Here is a 17,010-nt window from a genome sequence, read left to right as displayed (position 1 = left end):
CTCTTTGAAGCAAACTAGTTCAGTTTGTCTCCTCTACAATACAGAAAACACGTTCCCAAACAGTAATTCAACAAGGATTTCAACTCCTTCAACATCAAATGCCTCCAGATAAGGCCACCTACAGGCCCCTGGGTAAAGTAGGCAGCTGGTTCCGGAACATTTATGTCCTTTTCTCTGAAACTCTATCACTCGCTGGGTCCCTGCAGCCAGGAGCCCGGGGCTCCTTGAATCCTTGGCAACCTCACAGTCTTAGGCAGGGCCAACACAATGCCCTTATCCTACATGAAGCAATAACAGAAGGTGAAACTCTTGCCCATATGAGAAAGATTTGTCACTGTGGATCCAAGGTAGGGGTGGGTGGTGAGGCGGGGAGGGCAGGAGGAGGTGGAGTGGAGGATTGCTGCAGGCCCTTGGCCTACTGGGAAAGTCCCTACTAAAGGCAAGGCGAACTCCCCAGCTCCACAAGAAATGCAAATTACTTAACGGGGCAAACCTGCTGGACCACAAGAAAACTCACCCTAGGCAAGGACACCCTTTAAAAGTGGATGCTGAGGGTGACACTCTGCAGCAGCGATCAGTCTCTGGCTGCATAGCCAGAGACTCTCTCTATATATTTTTGTAATATTGTAATTTTTAATGGTGTTTACATTGTTGATCAGGGTGGGAAGGATCGAGGACTAGCAGGAAATGGGTGTGATCATTGTTTGCAGTTTTTTCATTTCTTCTTCCTGTATCTGGGGGAGGGAGGACCCAAGCGGAGAAGGCATACCCAGCCTCCCAACCTCTGAGAGCCTCCCAGAGGTTCCAGAGGCTCCCAGAGCCTTCCAGCCTCTGAGAGTTCTGCCCAAGTGGTTTTGATGGTTTTGAAATCCTTTCGATCTTGCTGATCGAAGGGGGAGGGAACCCTTACAATGTCCATAGGCTAACATAATCCACCTTAGAGTCTCCATTTGCCCCCAATTTTTGCTGTCGTCGTTTGGCTGGAATATTCTCCTTCTGCCACGGCACCAGATGTCCTCTGCTGACCCGAATGTACTGTCATCTCCTCCATGTGTATCTGGGCCTGCTGTGCAACTGCTCCAGCTCCTCCACTGAGGAGGTCAAGCCCTCGCAGGCAGGCCCAAGTCTCTGGGCCAGGCAACCCAGGTCCCACTGGACCCCCTCTCCCCAACCTGCCCTGGGGCTCACAGACCTGGTACCCACCATGCAGTTGTGCCCAAGGACCTGTGGCAGGCCATCTGGGCCATGCTGGACCTCCTAGCACTGGGACTCATAGATCCGACACATATTGTGCTCATACTGGCATGGCTTGCTCACCTCAGCATCAACCAGCGGGTGCTTCAGTCTGGCTCTGTCCAACCTGCCCCTAGTCCCAGCTCCTGCTGGTGGGTGCTACAGCATAGCTCAGTGCAGCCACTGAGTCCTAATGTCAACTGGTTGGTGTTGCAGCCTAAACTGGCTTGTCCTGTACCCCATCCTGGTTCTCAGATCTGCCAGCGGATATTTGAACTGGGGCAGCCTGGTCCTCTCCTGGACCTGATCCACATGTATGCTTGTGGGTGCTGTAACGTCTGTCCGCTGCTCTTTTGCCTGCTTCAATTGCTCCTTTTGTGTGGGAGACCCAGCTGGAGACTCTGCCCCCTGGCATCTGCCCAGCCCAGACCCAGGTTTTGTGGACAGCTGAGAAATGAATGAGTAGATGGAATATTTCTCTTGCTCTGTAAGTGTATTTGCATGTGTGTGTGTGTGTGTGTGTGTGTGTGTGATTTTACCTTTCAAATAGATAAATAAATCTTAAAAAATGGAAAATTCTAGGATCTTGAACAAAGGATAAAGCTATTTTAATAGCTACCCGAGGAATCAAAAAGAAGGAATCACATGTTTGGCTCATGAGAAGAAGAAAAATGTTGGGAATTGTGACAAAGTTTAACACTGCTGTAGAAAGATCAGCCGCTCCCAATTGGAGCATGCACTAAGCCAACCTACAGCTTCTTCCTATTTGTCCCTCTCTGCATTTGCAGAGCTGAACTGATATGAAGCAAGGACCCAGGAGCTTCTTCCAGGTCTCCTACTCGGGTGTAGGGTCCCAAGTGGAACAGCCAGGACAGAAACTGGTGCCCATACAGGATGCTGGTGCTTACAGACACCAGCAGAGGTTTAGCCTACTTTGCCATGGCTGCGGTCCAGTGAATAAATATTTTTTTTAATAAAGGAAGACAAAGTATTCATTGCAAAGCCTTTAATAATAATGTGTTTTTTGCAACATGCATAGTTTCACACCTGTGGTTAACTAGCAATCATTTCAACACCCCTGGGCTCATCCTGTCTTAGAATTAATCATAATGCACAACTCTAAATTAATAAAATTAAGAAACAGTAAAAGCTCATCTACTCCCTCCTTCACAATTAGCAATAAGCACCTAAGTGTTACTTAATGGGCTGCAGCGCATATAAATCATGTTTCTATTTTAAGGATGTGTAAATGAAAGCTGTCTAAGAAAATCTTTAAACTAGAGGTCACATCCATTATGAAAGCAAAATTCTTAACTCAGTCTCCATTTTTTAAGAATTGAATAACTGCTCCTTTAACAACTGTCTATTGCCAACCAAGAGAGCTTATTTTTCCTGCATTGGAGACGCCATCCTGGACAGAAGGCAGCCAAGGCCCACATTGACTTTGCAGTTCTGTCTAAGCTAAGTAGTTTAAAGATAGCCTTTTTTAATATTTTAATTCAATATTGATGAATAGTTGTATTACTCAAGATAAACTCAGGTTATTCCTTTCATCAAGATTAATGTACTAGAAATACATTTGATAACTACAGTTTTAGATGAATTTTCCCCAGTTTGCTATCAGCAAACTGAAATATGTAGTTTTAAGGTCAAATAACAAGTAAGTTAGTGAACAGGCTCTTGGAGGAGAGGCGCTGCTTTGCTCTTGCCTCTGGAACAGTGAGACTGTGTTTGAAGGGGAAGCGATGCTGGCGACTTTACCACTCCCTGAAGCTGAGAAAGAGACAAGATGAGCAGAAGAAGAAAATTCCACAGTTACACTCCACAGCCCCGAGTATACTCAGAGAGATCTCGGTTTTGACAATGGTTTCTCCATGCCACCCTGCAGAGAAAGGCAAAACAAGGGAGAGGTTAAAACATGCTAACTAGGAGAATAAACTTCAAATTTATGGGGAGAACAAAACATCCTGTCAACAACACAAACAAAGTATCAAAGAAATGACAGGTGCTGTGGCCAGCTGACCTCTGGGTGGGAGGCCAAGTGCAGCTGCTGCACCATGCAAGCTTTGTTGAGAGAGCATTAGCCTTGACCTCCGTGCACTGCCTTGATTGAGTGGCAGCTTGCATGCTTGCATTTAGCTACAAAGGATGAAACAATTCTGCATCCAGGGTGTTCACCTCCCCAGGGTAAGAGGCTGTGTTATGACCTGCTCCAGCCTCTTGTGTGGAGTTTTCGGTGGCACGGCCATCCTAGCTTCCTGTGTTGCTAACAATGGGAGAAGAGTGGCCTAGGTGGGGGCACAGGTGCAGGTTTTTGCGCAGCCCCTAAGATGCTCTCAGGATACGTGCATCATAACATGTGTTGGAGTGCTGTGTGAGAACTCCGCCCCACTGCTGACTCCAGCTGCCTGCTGATGTACTCCTTGGAAGGCAGCAGCGGGTGGATCAAGTACTGGCATCCCCACCACTCATTCGGGAGACTGGCATCATGTTTTGGGATCCTGCCTTTGGCCTGGCCCAGCCCTGGCCGTTGTGGCCATTTGAGATGGAATCAATGAATAGATCTTTGTCTCTGCTTCTTAAATAAAGCAATTACATAAAGTTTTCTAAAAAGCAAGATGAATGGTTTTTCAATTCAGAAAATGTGATGGATCCCATGAGAAGACCTGCTTTCCACTTTGGATATAGAAGAATTTAGGGGGTGGGGTGGTGTGGGAGAAAGTTTTCAAATATTATCTTTCTCCAGAGAAAAGGAAGCAAAAAGTTGTTATGCAGCTCCATCTGCCATTGTGACTTTTATACTATATAGTTCCACTTTTTATAAAAGAAAAATAGATCAATAAATAAAATGAAGACTACAGACAGATCGAAGCATTGCCATCTGGTGAAAGAAAGTATGCAAATGTTACATGTCGTTCCAGCCCACCGGCCTCAGGAGAGCACAGGTTGTGTTGTACAACAGCAGATGCAAAGCAGTTTCCGCCTTTTATTATGCTAGAAATTATCTCAAGACACAACAAGGAACTGTAAGAGTGTAAAGAATCTCAGAAACTCTGGAAATTTCCTAAAATAAATTGAGAAAGACGAATAAGATTTTGAGGTGATTAAAGTATTATTTCTATAAGGATCTAGGTCATTCAATGCTAGCACGGGCTCCCTTTTCAACAGCACAGTTTTGGGGCTTTGGGAGTCCTCCCTTGGGACATATAGCAACACATACCATGCCCTGATGCCTTGCGGATCACTGACAACCCTCTTTGCACAGGTTACAGCTTGAGAGATGTCATCTTGCAGCAAAGCTGAAAGAGAGGTGGTGAGAGATGTCAACAACTTTCACAGCAATTGCATGTCAAGCTTAGGTTTAGCCAGTTACATTGCGATACGTGATGAAAAAGTACTATTTCTAAGAGTTTACACATCTGTGATGGTTGGGGGCAGGGATATCTTTTTCTCCTACTCTATTTGGTACGACATGAAGCATTCTGTCTCTCAACTGCCAAGGTCATTGGAAGCTTCGAAGAAACTAATGTGAGGAAAAGCCCTGTTCACAGCAAACAGTAGGGAAAAAAAACATGTCTAGTAATTTTTTTCTACTCAGTAATTCTATTGGAAATTTATTATAAATCCATTTGCATATGGATGTATTACAGGTACATGATAAAATTCCACTTGCATGTACATTATTGATGTACATCTTAGAAGAATATATACCAATGGTGACAATAGGCATAAATTTCTGGGATGTAAGATCATGATTGCTATTTTTTTCTAATTTATATTTTCTAGTATTTATTTAATGAGTACTTGTTATTATATATTGCAACCATTTTGAAAAGTAGATTTAAAAAATTCTGGGGCCTGGCACGATACCCTAGTGGTTAAATTCTCGCTTTGTGTGCTTTGGGCTCCCATATGGGTGCCAGTTTGCGTCCTGGCTGCACCACTTCCCATTCGGCAACTTTCTTGTGGCCTGGGAAAGCATTGGAGGATGGCCCAAAGCCTTGGAACCCTGCACTCGCATGGGAGACCTAGAAGAAGCTCCAGGTTCCTAGTTCAGATGAGCTCAACTCTGGCCACTGTAGCCATTTGGGGAGTGAACCAGTGGCTCTTTGCCTCTGCTTCTCTCTATAAATCTGCCTTTCCAATACAAACAATAATAAATCCTTAAAAATTTTTTCGAAATTAATCTTCTTGGGCATTGTGATGCAACAGGCAAAGCTGCTGATAATGTTGCAGTACTGGTTTGAGTCCTGATTCAGATGCTAGGTAGTGGATGAAGGTCTATATTTGGGTCCCCAACACCATAGATGAGAGTGAGACTGAATTCCTAGTATCAACCTGACCTGGTCCCCACTGCTGCAGGTGCTTAGGAAATGAGCGTCAGATGGGAAGTCTGTGTGTTTGTCCCGTCTCTGTCTTTCAAAAAAATAAACTATTTAAAAAGTTGGATTTTGGGTGGCTGCCGATGCGGCACAAGGGCTAAGCTCCTGCCTGGAGTGCTGCATTTCTGATCCAGCTCCCTGATAATGCACCTGGGAAAGCAGTGGACGATGTTCCAAGTAGGAGACCTAGGTGAAGCTCCTGGTTTGGGACTGCCCAACTCCAGCTATGGCAGTCAATTAGAAGAACCAGCAGATGCAAGATTTCTCTCTGTATATAAAGCTCTGCCTAATAAATAAAATAAATCTTTTTTATAAGTTAGGCTTATGGTTGTTTGTTATACTACTATTTCAAATTTTCCTGTATTCAGCACATTTCAAGTAATACAAAAGAATCAGGAAAAGGCCCCACACCAAATGTCCCTCTTCCTCCCCTGAGTTAGCAGGAGGAATAGTATTGTTCTGCCGAGAGCATCAGTAAAGCATTAACAACTGATCAACAGATCATTCTGGAAATAAGTGTTTATAAAAGAGCACCAATCTATTCTGATACCAGCTCCTTACTTTCCCACTTGGGGAATTGCAAGTGAGGATAACAAAAACTTATTGGAACTTGAGACAGACTTCTCCCAGGTCCCTCTGAACACCTCAAGGCTTTTCCCTTTGCCTTGATTCTTTATAAGACATCCCCAGGGCTCCTGTGCCATCACTCAAAGCTGCTTGTCTTACCGCTGCAGGGGATATGGCAGGCATTAACTGATTTCGGGGTTTTCCCATCGTTACACCAGTAGCGGCTGTTGATCTGAAATATCCCATAATCAGTGCTTTTGTCTCCAGGGTTGTAGTTTGTAGCCTTTGTGTTGTAACTGCTTTCCCATTTGGCCAAGCACATCCCTAAAAAGACATTATTTTTAATAATGAACAGCAACACAAACTTGCACTGTAAACTAAAATCAATTCTATTTGCCTAACTTCTATATGCTTAACTTATAAAACATTGAACACCTTAGTGACAAAATGCCCTTAAGAAAACCATTTTGTAGTGCAAATTGATTTCTAATTCTAGTGGAGCAAGACAAGGCACTTCAAAAAATATATTTAAATAATGGTTCCTTCTTTGTTTTTACCCTTCCCTTGTTCCTGGGGCTCAGGCAACATGCAGCCTCAAATAGAAAAATGAAGAGTCGTTGAATAGATCTTGTAAATTCAAGGCAGATGTGTAGACTGGTGGAAAAATTATTTCATTAGGATTTGCTGAAAAAGAAATCATCATACAATACCCGCAGCTGAATTTGGATATCAAGTTTGAGCCCTGAAAACAAGAAGTATAGGAAAGATCACTTTGTGATTTCATCCATCCATGCACTTTCATTCAAAAATAGCTATTGAGAGGAACATGTAAATTCCATCATGAAGAGCCAGTGCACTGAAACCTCTCTCAGTACTCCAGTTCCAAACTGAAAATGGCTGAAACCTAGGTGGGTCAGGTCCTTGCAGGTGTCTCAGTCAGAAGCAAATGATAAAGCAAGTGATACAAAAGAGGACAGCAGGCCTTGTGTGACTTGGAGTGCCTGAATTGTTCCCTCCCCCGGCATCTCTGATCCTAAGGGCCAATCTGATGTTAGCCACAGCAACGAAGAAACCTACAAGGAAGTACAAATGTCTTTGCTCAAAGCCCCTTCTGACTGATGATTCATTCCATTCCATGTGGGGTTACGTCTTGTTATTGACTACTCCCTAAACTGGTGAGAGCAGTTGCTGTAGAACCCCGACTGTGAGCCAGCTTAGCTGATATGCCAATTCCTAACTCTGGGGTGGTGAAATAAGCAGCTTTCTACTGCAAAGCATAGAACAAGGTGCCAGGCGGGTCATGTCCAATTCCTGGACTCCCTGAGGGACTAAAGGCAAGGAATCACAAAGCTGGAGATCAACGTGTACGGTCAGCTCCTGGATGGGCTTCTAGGGGGTCCATAGCAGCATTGGCCTTCCTTTGGCCAATAAAAAGGGCCAAAAGGTTTCCTTTGGAATAGCACAGGTAGGCAAAAGACTGGATATTGTTTCTTTGTCCTGGACCTAGCATTAAGTTGGTAACTCTGTCAACAATATGAGCAGTTTGAGTCTTCCTAATCAGGACCACTTTTTTACAGGGGAGCTGTAGGCTGAGGAAGAAACATTAGGAGTCAAGAAATTCTGTTACAGGCATTAGGAGAGCTGGAGTTCAGCCTCAGGAAGTTGGAAGGAGCACAGACTTACAGTTAGGCAAGCTGATTCCCTTGTAGCCATCCATTCCAAATTTTTTCAGAGTTTTGGCCAGCTCACACCTCTCAAAGACCTTGCCCTGGATGGTGTTGGAAAGAAGCAGCATCCCCAGAATCAGGAGCACCTTCATCTTGCCTGGGAAGCCAGAACTCTAGGCTGACAGGAGTGAGGAAGCCCTGGTATTTAAGCTCGTTCAACTTCCTTCTTGCCCTAATGGTTCGAGGGCTCCACCCTTTGTGTGGAGAGCATGAACAATTCTTTGATTCACTGACTTGGAACGGTTTTTTTTTTTTTTTTTATTGTTTGAATACTCTGATGTCTTAAGCATCAATCAACATGATGAAATGACATTGCTTAAAGATTTTGTTTAGGGAGAATTGGGAATTCGCAGTTTTTTAAATAGACATTGTCTTCTATTTTATTATGAGGTGAAGCAACTGCAACAACAAAGGACTATTTTATATGACTCAAAATAAGCTGTGCTTTTTGCCCAACATTCATTTTCATCAAATGATCTAATTAAACTCAGTATTTTGTACTCATCTTCTTCACTTAGAATTCTTTCGTATATACTTTTCAATAGAATGGACATGACATTGTCTTCATGGGCACACAGCAGGTTACCCAAAGCTCAATCCCTGTTCCTGGGGCCAGACAAAAGAAAGACAAGGCTTGGGGAGGAAGGAAAGAGAACACTTCATCTGGACACCTCAAGAACTCCACTCTGCTAAAAGGGGGTGCTCTGGGACTTTAGAAAAGGCTCCATGGACAGTCAGGAAGAAGTAGGACAGACGAAAGGCGAAAGGGGAAGTTGCATGTTAGCCACTGGCCAGGCACTGAGGCTTGCCCACTCCTCTCCTCCTTCATATGCTGGCTGTGTGTGGAAGAAACTGGAATAAGATTTAAAAAGAAAAAAAAAAAAAAAAAGAAAGAAACCAATGTGTTAAGACAGGCTGAGTGGGAAGCCTGTAGGCCTGAAGCCCCCACAAGACGCCCTCCTGACAGGATGGCGAAGTGGCCATCAGTCAGCCTGGGGTTACATGCAGGTGTAGTTCTAATCTAGCCTGGACCTGGAATTCCCCTGCATATACCTGGGATTTCCCCTAGATTGAAATCCTCTGAGAGGGACGAGGCTGGCCACCCAAGTCTTCTCTTTTGGAGACGCTAATGACCTCATAAGCCTCATCATTAGAATCTTACAGGGACAGCTGTACCATGCCCTTAATGACAGCTCAGCCAAGGCAGGTAGCTAGGACACTGCAGCCTGACGTTATCTGGCTTCGGCATTGAAATCACTTTTTTGGGTGAGCTGGTGAGCTCAGTTCCTAGGAAAACATCACATTGTTCAGCTGGTTTTCTACTCTAGATTGAGTGTATGCTTTTTATTAACATAAATCAATGTCTTACTGTTACAACTCTCTGAATTCCTTTTCCATAGTTCCTGGCCTCCACTTCCCATGTTAGAATAGAAGAAGTTGGGACCAACGCAGTGGCATAGCACATTAATCCTCTGGCCTATAGCACCGACATCCCATATGGGCTGTTTCACTTCCCATCCAGCTCCTTGCTTCTGGCCTGGGAAAGCAGTCAAGTATGGCCCAAAGCCATGGGTCCACGTGGGAAACATGGAAGAGGCTCCTGGCTTCTGGCTTCGGTTCAGCTCAACTCTGATAATTTCGGCCATTTGAGAAGTGAACCAGTGAATGGAAGATCTTCCTTTCCTTCTCTTTGTCTGAAATTTGCCTTTCAATAAATAAATAAATTGTTAAAGATATATTTATTTTATTGGAAAGGCAGGTCCACAAAGAGACAGAAAGATCCTTCGTCCAATGATTCACTCCCCCAAGTGGCTGCAACAGCCAGAGCTGAGCCAACCCGGAGCCAGGAGCCAGGAGCTCCTTCCAAGTCTCCCACATCGATTCAGGGTCCCAAGGCTTTGGGCCATCCTACACTACTTTTCCATGCCAGAAGCCAGGAGCTGGATGGGAAGCTGAGCAGCTGGATATGAACTGTTATATGGGACCAGTGCTTGAATAGGGAGTATTAGCTAAAACTGAGCCATTACACTGGACCCAAACAACTTATTTTCAAAACATGAGATCTGGGGTCCAGCGTGGTAGCTTATGGCTTAAGTCCTCACCTTGAACGTGTCGGGATACCATATGGGCACTGGTTCTAATCCCGATGACCCCACTTCCCATCTAGCTCTCTGCTTGTGGCCTGGGAAAGCAGTAGAGGACAGCCCAAAGCCTTGGGACCCTGCACCTGCGCAGGAGACCCAAAATAGACTCTGGGTTCCTGGCTTTGGTTTGGCTCAGCTCTGGCGTTGCAGTCACTTGGGGTGTGACTCTTCGGACAGGAGGATCTTCTTCTCTGTCTCTCCTCCTTTCTTTATATTTGACTTTGCAATAAATATAAATAGATCTTTTAAAAAATTATGAGGTCTGCAATGTTTGTTTACTCAAAGCAGTATTTTGCAAATTAAGCTATATCATTAAACCAAAAAGAAGGAAAATTTAATTTGCTTAAATATCAGTACTCCAGCCATCTTAATAGGTACTGTCTGTCCAGTCATGTCTTATGTAAAAAGAACAGCTATTTCAGATGTTTCATTTGCAGGTTTAATTCCTCATTTTAAAGATTGGGGAAGTGCAATGTAATTTATTTATTATACTTAATGCCTCTGCTGCAGCAAATCTCTCATGTGCAGCCAAATGTGGAACTGGGACATGGGTTTTAGCTTTCAGCCACACAGATTCCAGTCAGTAAAGCGCATTATGTTAACCAAAGCAGGGTTGTTATTTCTTTCACTCTGACCTGCACCTGCTGATCTTCTGAGCGAATAGATTACTGCCATGGACAGTCAGGCTGATGCAGGGGGCTAAGGTTGCCAGGTCCTGGATACACAGTCTATCTAGGGCTCGGCTGATACACTGGTGACCACGGCACATCACACCAGCCATCAGTGTAAGGATTCCAGCTCCTGGGTGTGGGCATTTGGCAATAAGCAGGATACCCTTGATGTGTGGGCTATGTGTGGGCTATGTGTGGCAGAAACTGCATGTGGAGGAGGTGCTGACTCAGGGGTTTGTGGTGGAGCTGGTTCAGGGTCCCAGTTCCCACAGGAACCGAAGTTGTAGTTAGTATGAGTGACAGCATCCGATTTTACGAGGAGCTGACTGAAATCCTGGTCAAGTTCCAGAACAAATGCAATCATACACACAAAACAGAAAGAAATGAATCCTTGAAGGACTTGTCACAAATGGTTGTCTGAGAACCTGGGGCTCCCTCAGTCCCTATACCTGCACATCAGTCCGTTCCAGTAGGACAAGGCTTCCTGGCTGCTCTGACCCCAACCCCAGTACCAGCCCCGACAACCCCACCTGCACATCCAGCAAATGGTGCTCCTTCTGCAAATTTTTAAAAACAACCTTATCAGAATTCAAGAAGCACAAGGACTTGTGTTTCCAGACCTGTCTTCGCAGAAAGATTCTGAGCCACAGAAAAGTATCTTGACTTTGTAGTTATCCTTATTTTTCATTGATGGCAGTCTCTTTCTCTTTGGCCTTTAAAAAGAATCAGTATTGGCTCGGAATGCAGACCTTGTCCAAAAAGCAAGTTAACTGCATTTATCAGGCTAGGCATAAATTTGATTCTTTGATTAAAAGCAAAGTAGTTTTTTTTTTCCCCCAGGATCCAAAAAGACAAACAAAAAACAGCCAAAAGAATTCATCTCTAGTACCTTTTAAATTCTTCAAAGCTCAATGGAAAAGAACATTCAGCTATCACTTACGTCAGTTTCGGTCTCTGATGGTATTAGGTTTTCTTTTCAAACATCTGGACATCTGGATTTCTTGAAGTGGCATAAACAAATATTTGGAAACTGATAGCATGGTATTAGGTGACTATTTCAAAGAGAAGAGGTGATTTTGCATGTTTTAACTATGAGGACAAAGTGCTCACTAAGAGGCTCGAAATGCATTTATGAGAAACACCAATTAAACTTGGCTGAGAAGCAGTGGCACTGAACTCTTCACCTTATTTGTTAGGTCAACTTGATGTGCGTATCCACAGCAATCCTGAGCAATCCTTTGATGTTTTTCAATACAATCCTCATCTAGTCTCAAAATCTCCTCCCTAACACTATTCATCATTAACCTTTCCAAGACACAGTACTCTACCCATCCCTGCAGTAACCCCTAGCCAGTGTGCTGCTCCACTTTGCCTAAATCCCACTTTTCAGGCCAAGCCAGAGCATGTTTATGTGTAATGCATGCATTCTGAATGGAGCGGATCACTTCAACATTTCCCAAAACACATTGAAACGCTCTGGGTTCTTGTCCTGAATCTGCCTTGAATTCATCCTTTTACAGACCCTGTTTATGCTCATAATGATATTTTGATATAATGCATGACCCAGAGAAGATTCAGGATCCATGGCGATCCAGACCGGCACTTGGTACTAGCACAGGAGCCTTGTGCTCCTCTGACCCTAAATTCCTCCCTCTCCCCAGGAGAAATGCCAACCACTCTCACACCTCCAGACACATCCCTTCTGGTCAATGATACTCCAGGTTTATTCTGGAACCTTTTTTTCTTTCTTGCTTGCTCAGACATTTTTAGAAAATATTTTTTAGTATTTTAAGTCATGCATTCAAGAGGCAATCAGTTTATTTCTGGTATACCTATAGGTATTTGTGTAAATAAGAAATCTTGTCAGGAAGGATTGAAGTCTTACAGTTCCCAAATTTGAACCATTTAATATTTTAAAGTTAGTTTTTCTCAGGTAAAAATTGGAAAGGTACTTGGGATGACTGCACTCCATATGGGAGAATGCCCTGTTTGAGTCCAAGCTAGCCCATGCCTCTTAAGTCCAGCTGCTTGCTAACGTTCCTGGGAGGTAGTGGATGATGACTCCAATATATGGGTCCCTGCCACTCACTTGCAATACCTGGATGGAGTTCCTGGTTTAATTCTAGTTGCTACAGGCATTTATGGCATGAAATATCATGTAGAAGAGCTCTCCCTCTGCCCATGAACTTATTTTTTCAAACAAGTCTCTCTCTCTCTCTCTCTCTCTCTCTCTCTCTCTCTCTCTCTCTTATTGGAAAGGGTAGGATCTTCAACAAAATATAAAAAAATAGTTGGTTTTGACTGAGACTTTGAGGCATCAAAAAAAGAGAATGATAAATTCATCTCATTACATGAAGCAAATACAAACATGATTGGACGGTCACAGAATTTAAAAGGGCAACTGAAGCTGCAATGGAAACTTCAATCACCTTGAATTCATGTGCCCACTTGATCCACCTGCAGTTCCTCCCTGTCCTTCATTCTGGTTTTTTCCTTATATTCTGGATCTCAACTTTCCTCCTCCACATTCACCTGAACCACTGCCTAAAGTTCATGAAAAGAATGAAAACCCAGATGAAAGGAAGAATGCTGTAATCGCGCCAAAAAGAACAAAATCCACTGGATATAGGGAAAATATGTTGCCCAGACAAAAAGGAGAGTCTCAGAAATCCATGATCCAAATCAGGAATACTAGGGTCTGCACAACTTGAAATGACTTCTCAAGACGTCTTGACAGTCCTCTGCCTCCACGGTTAGGAAGTGACTGGCAGGGAGTTACTGGATGAGAAGTTGAGGAGTGCCAGCAGCACCTGCGAGTGTGTGCACCGGGACTCCATCCCTTCTTGTGAGCGCCAGCTGGCAGGCTGCAACTAACCATCCTAACTGCAGTCTCAGCCCAGCCCTTCCCACTGCCCCTCATGCATAATCTGCCATGACACGTCACAAAGGTAACCACTGTGTATGGCGCAGTCCTTGGAGGAGATACCATGATACTTCTGAGATCCCAAGTAAACGGACATGAAAAGCTAGTGGTACTCAAATCCTGCTCAAACTCCTCCTCCAAAAATACTGACCAACCCTGGGCACCACTTCCTACCCTATAAAAGTCTGACCTCCAACTCTAGTGGGGGTAACAGCCCTCCCCTTCTCCTAAAAAAGAAGTTGCCTGAACTCACATCAGAACATGTGCTACCCCTTTCAATAAATCTTGCTTTCCCTTATACATTTACACAGCCTCCTCAAAATATTCTTTATTTATTTGAAAGACAGAATTAGAGAGAGATTAGCCATCTACTGGTTCACTCTCAAAACACCTACAATAGCCAGGTCAAAATCATGAGTCAGGAGTTCAACTCCTGCATGGTGGTCAAGGGTCCAAGGACCTGGACCAGCTTCTACTTCTCTCCTACATGCATTTGGAGGAAATTGAATAGAAAATGGAGCAGATGGGACTTAAATCACCTCATTTGGGTTGTTGGTGTGGCAAGCAGTAGCTTAACTTACTGTGCCAAAATGCCAGCCTTGGCTCCTTGAATTCTTTTCTCTCATGCTGGTAAGACTGGGGCAAACCTAGCCTGGAGCCAAATTTCTAACAACAACTAGACATTCCCCTTGCCTAAGGTGTTCTCGGCGGCTTCCACTGAAACTATGGACGACAAAGCATCTTCCTGCTCTTGCTTAACAGCAAGCTTCCCAAGGTTGCATGACAATCACAGCTGGTAAGTCATTTGCTTACTTATTGCATAGTAACATAACAATTGTTTGGAATTAACAACAACAAAAGCTGCTGCAATGTCTTTCAGAATCCTGAATACAACTATACATAACTGGTGATGGACAAGATTGTAAACGGAGCCTGTGCAGATCAAGTCAGACTGATATGAGAGTCAGGTCATGGTTCATTATCATGCGAAGTGCTACGCCTGCTACGATGTTTCAGAAGCCGTCTTTAGACACACAATGTATGTGAAGGCATCATTTATTGATTTATCTATTTCTAAAAAGTTAATGCTAGTTTATATTTTCATCTGTAGTGTTTCTTCATTTTATTATTTTTGTTTATTTTTGTAAGATCCACAGAGAGAGAGAGAGAGAGAGAGAGAGAGAGAGAGATCTTCTGTTGGTTCACTCCCCAAGTGGCCACAACGGCTGGAGCTGAGCTGATCCAGAGCCAATAGCCAGAAGCTTCTTCCTGGTCTGCCACATGGGTGCAGGGTCCCAAGGTCCTGGACTGTCCTCCAGTGATTTCCCAGGCCACAAGAAGGGAGCTGCATGGGAAGTGGAGCAGCCAGGACACAAACTGGTGCCCATATGGGATCCTGGCACATGCAATGCAAGGACTTTAACCACTATGCTACCACACTGGGCCCAAAGGCATTATTTATTAAGGTGCATGCTCAAAGGACTTTCTCCATCTCTTTCCTCCGCACCTGTCACATTCTATCACTTTGCTGTGCCTGGTTACATTTTTACCTGAATTGCATAAATTCCCTGAGCCCTTCCTGAATGGGGGAATTGGTGGGATTTTTCTTCTCATTTCTTCTCTAGGTCTCTACTATTACTACTGTTACTACTACCACTACATGTTCTCTTTCTCAGAAGATGAGTTCAAAATTTTTTATAGCAGCAATAGTGTGTACAAATAGGAGGAACTGTGGTTCAACAACAACACCCTTTGTATGTGTATAACCCAACATTTCCACTGTGTGTGCTACCTCCTCTCATCTGGGTTGGAGGAACAAAATTCAAATGCTGATTGGATCTTTCCACAGTGAGCCCTTGGCAGATGAAGACATCTCAGGCCACAGACTGAACCCTAGGGATTTTGTGAAGCTGGCATTTGGCACGGCAGTTAAGACGCTTCTTGGAATGCCCACACCCTATATTTGAATACCTAGGTTTGCGTTTCAACACTGCTTCTGATTCCAGCTTGAGGCTAATGCGCAAGTTTGCAGACAGTGGTGATAGTCCAAGTACTTGGCTCGCTGTCATCCATGTTCTGAGTTCCTGGCTTCAGCCTGGCCTCATTTCAACTGTTGTGGGTTTCTGAGGGAGGGAGCCCAGAGATGTCACATCACCCCATATCTTTGCCTTTCGACCTTTCCAAACAAGATACCCCTTCAGGGATTTTGTGTTTTGGAAAAGACACAGAATAAATGACTCCACACATCCTTGGTGAAAAGGATCCTACCAAGTACTTCTGACTCCTTCACTGCCAAGCTGAAAGGAGTCGATTGTTGGATATATATTTCACACTTCAAGGTTGCACTTGATTCACATCAACGGCATCACTAACACTGGCCTTTCCTTATGTACACTTACCTTTTATTACGTAAGGAGCCAGGAGTTGAAAACAGGGTAACTGATGACTACAAACTGTTTTGTTTTTGATTATTAGATGATATCTCCACAGACCCCGAATGTCCTGCTTTGGGGATCTGGTATTATCCTTACTATATGTTATTACATCTTTCTGATAATGATTAAAATTTTATTTAAACCTGATAACATACTCATACTTAATATACTTCCTGTGATTAATGCTCCATGTCTTTGAGAGATACCACCCTTAGGCTTCCTAATTTAATCCCTGTAGAAATGTCTTGGGTTGGGGCCAGCACTGTGGCACCTTTTGTGAAGCCACCACCTGCAAAAAACAGCATCCCAAATAGGTACCAGTTTGAGTCCTGGCTGCTCAACTTCAGCTCCAAGTCCTTCTTACACACCTAGGACAGCAGCAGATGATGGCCCAAGTAGTTGGACTCCTACATCTCTGTGAGAGACCCAGAAGAAGCTCCTAGATTCAGCCCTGTCCACTGCAGCCATTTGGAGCCTCTGTGTCTCTGTCTCTCCCTCTCTCTTTAACTTTGCATTTCAAATAAATAAAAAGAAATCTTAAAAAGTGGTTGAGGCCAGCACCATGGTATAGTAGGCTAAACCTCTAGCTGTGATGTAGGCATCCTATATGGGCCCAGGTTTATGTTTCTGCTGTTCCAGTTCCAATCCAGCTCCCTGTTAATGTGACTGGAAAAGCAGCAGAGGATGTTCCAAGTCCTTTGGCACCTGTTTCTACATGGGAGACCCAGAGGAAACTCCTGGTTTTGGATAGGCCCAGCTTCAGCTAGCCTTTGTTGTCACTGGGGGAGTGAACCAGTGGACAGAATCTAGGAACTCTTGCTTTCTTTCTCTCTCTCTCTCTCTCTCTCTCTTTCTTTCTCCTCTCTCTCTGTACATCTACTTTTCCAATAAAAATAAATAAATCTTTTAAGAAAGAAGTGGCTTGGCC

At 43.9% G+C, this 17,010-nt stretch overlaps 1 protein-coding gene across 1 annotated transcript; it reads right to left on the bottom strand.

Moving 5' to 3' along the window:
* Positions 1-2,224: 2,224 nt before the first annotated feature.
* LYZ (lysozyme) lies at positions 2,225-8,040 on the bottom strand. Its single transcript, XM_004583017.3, has 4 exons — positions 7,866-8,040; positions 6,342-6,506; positions 4,454-4,532; positions 2,225-3,115 (listed from the first exon to the last, which is right to left on the bottom strand). The coding sequence occupies exons 1-4, from the start codon at positions 7,999-8,001 to the stop codon at positions 3,049-3,051; spliced, it is 447 nt and encodes a 148-aa protein (XP_004583074.2). The 5' UTR covers positions 8,002-8,040; the 3' UTR covers positions 2,225-3,048.
* Positions 8,041-17,010: the final 8,970 nt, after the last annotated feature.

Source organism: Ochotona princeps, chromosome 15 (genome assembly GCF_030435755.1).
Source record: "Ochotona princeps isolate mOchPri1 chromosome 15, mOchPri1.hap1, whole genome shotgun sequence".
NCBI classification, from domain to species: Eukaryota; Metazoa; Chordata; class Mammalia; order Lagomorpha; family Ochotonidae; genus Ochotona; species Ochotona princeps.
This window is presented reverse-complemented; position numbering and strand designations above follow the sequence as displayed.

Coding starts and splice junctions, on each gene's coding strand:
- LYZ (XM_004583017.3), bottom strand. CDS start 8,001: ATGAAGGTGCTCCTGATTCTGGGGATGCTGCTTCTTTCCAACACCATC. Junction 6,507..7,865: donor GGGAATCAGCTTGCCTAACT/GTAAGTCTGTGC, acceptor ATGTCTTTTTAG/GGATGTGCTTGGCCAAATGG. Junction 3,116..4,453: donor CCGCAAGGCATCAGGGCATG/GTATGTGTTGCT, acceptor CTTTCTCTGCAG/GGTGGCATGGAGAAACCATT.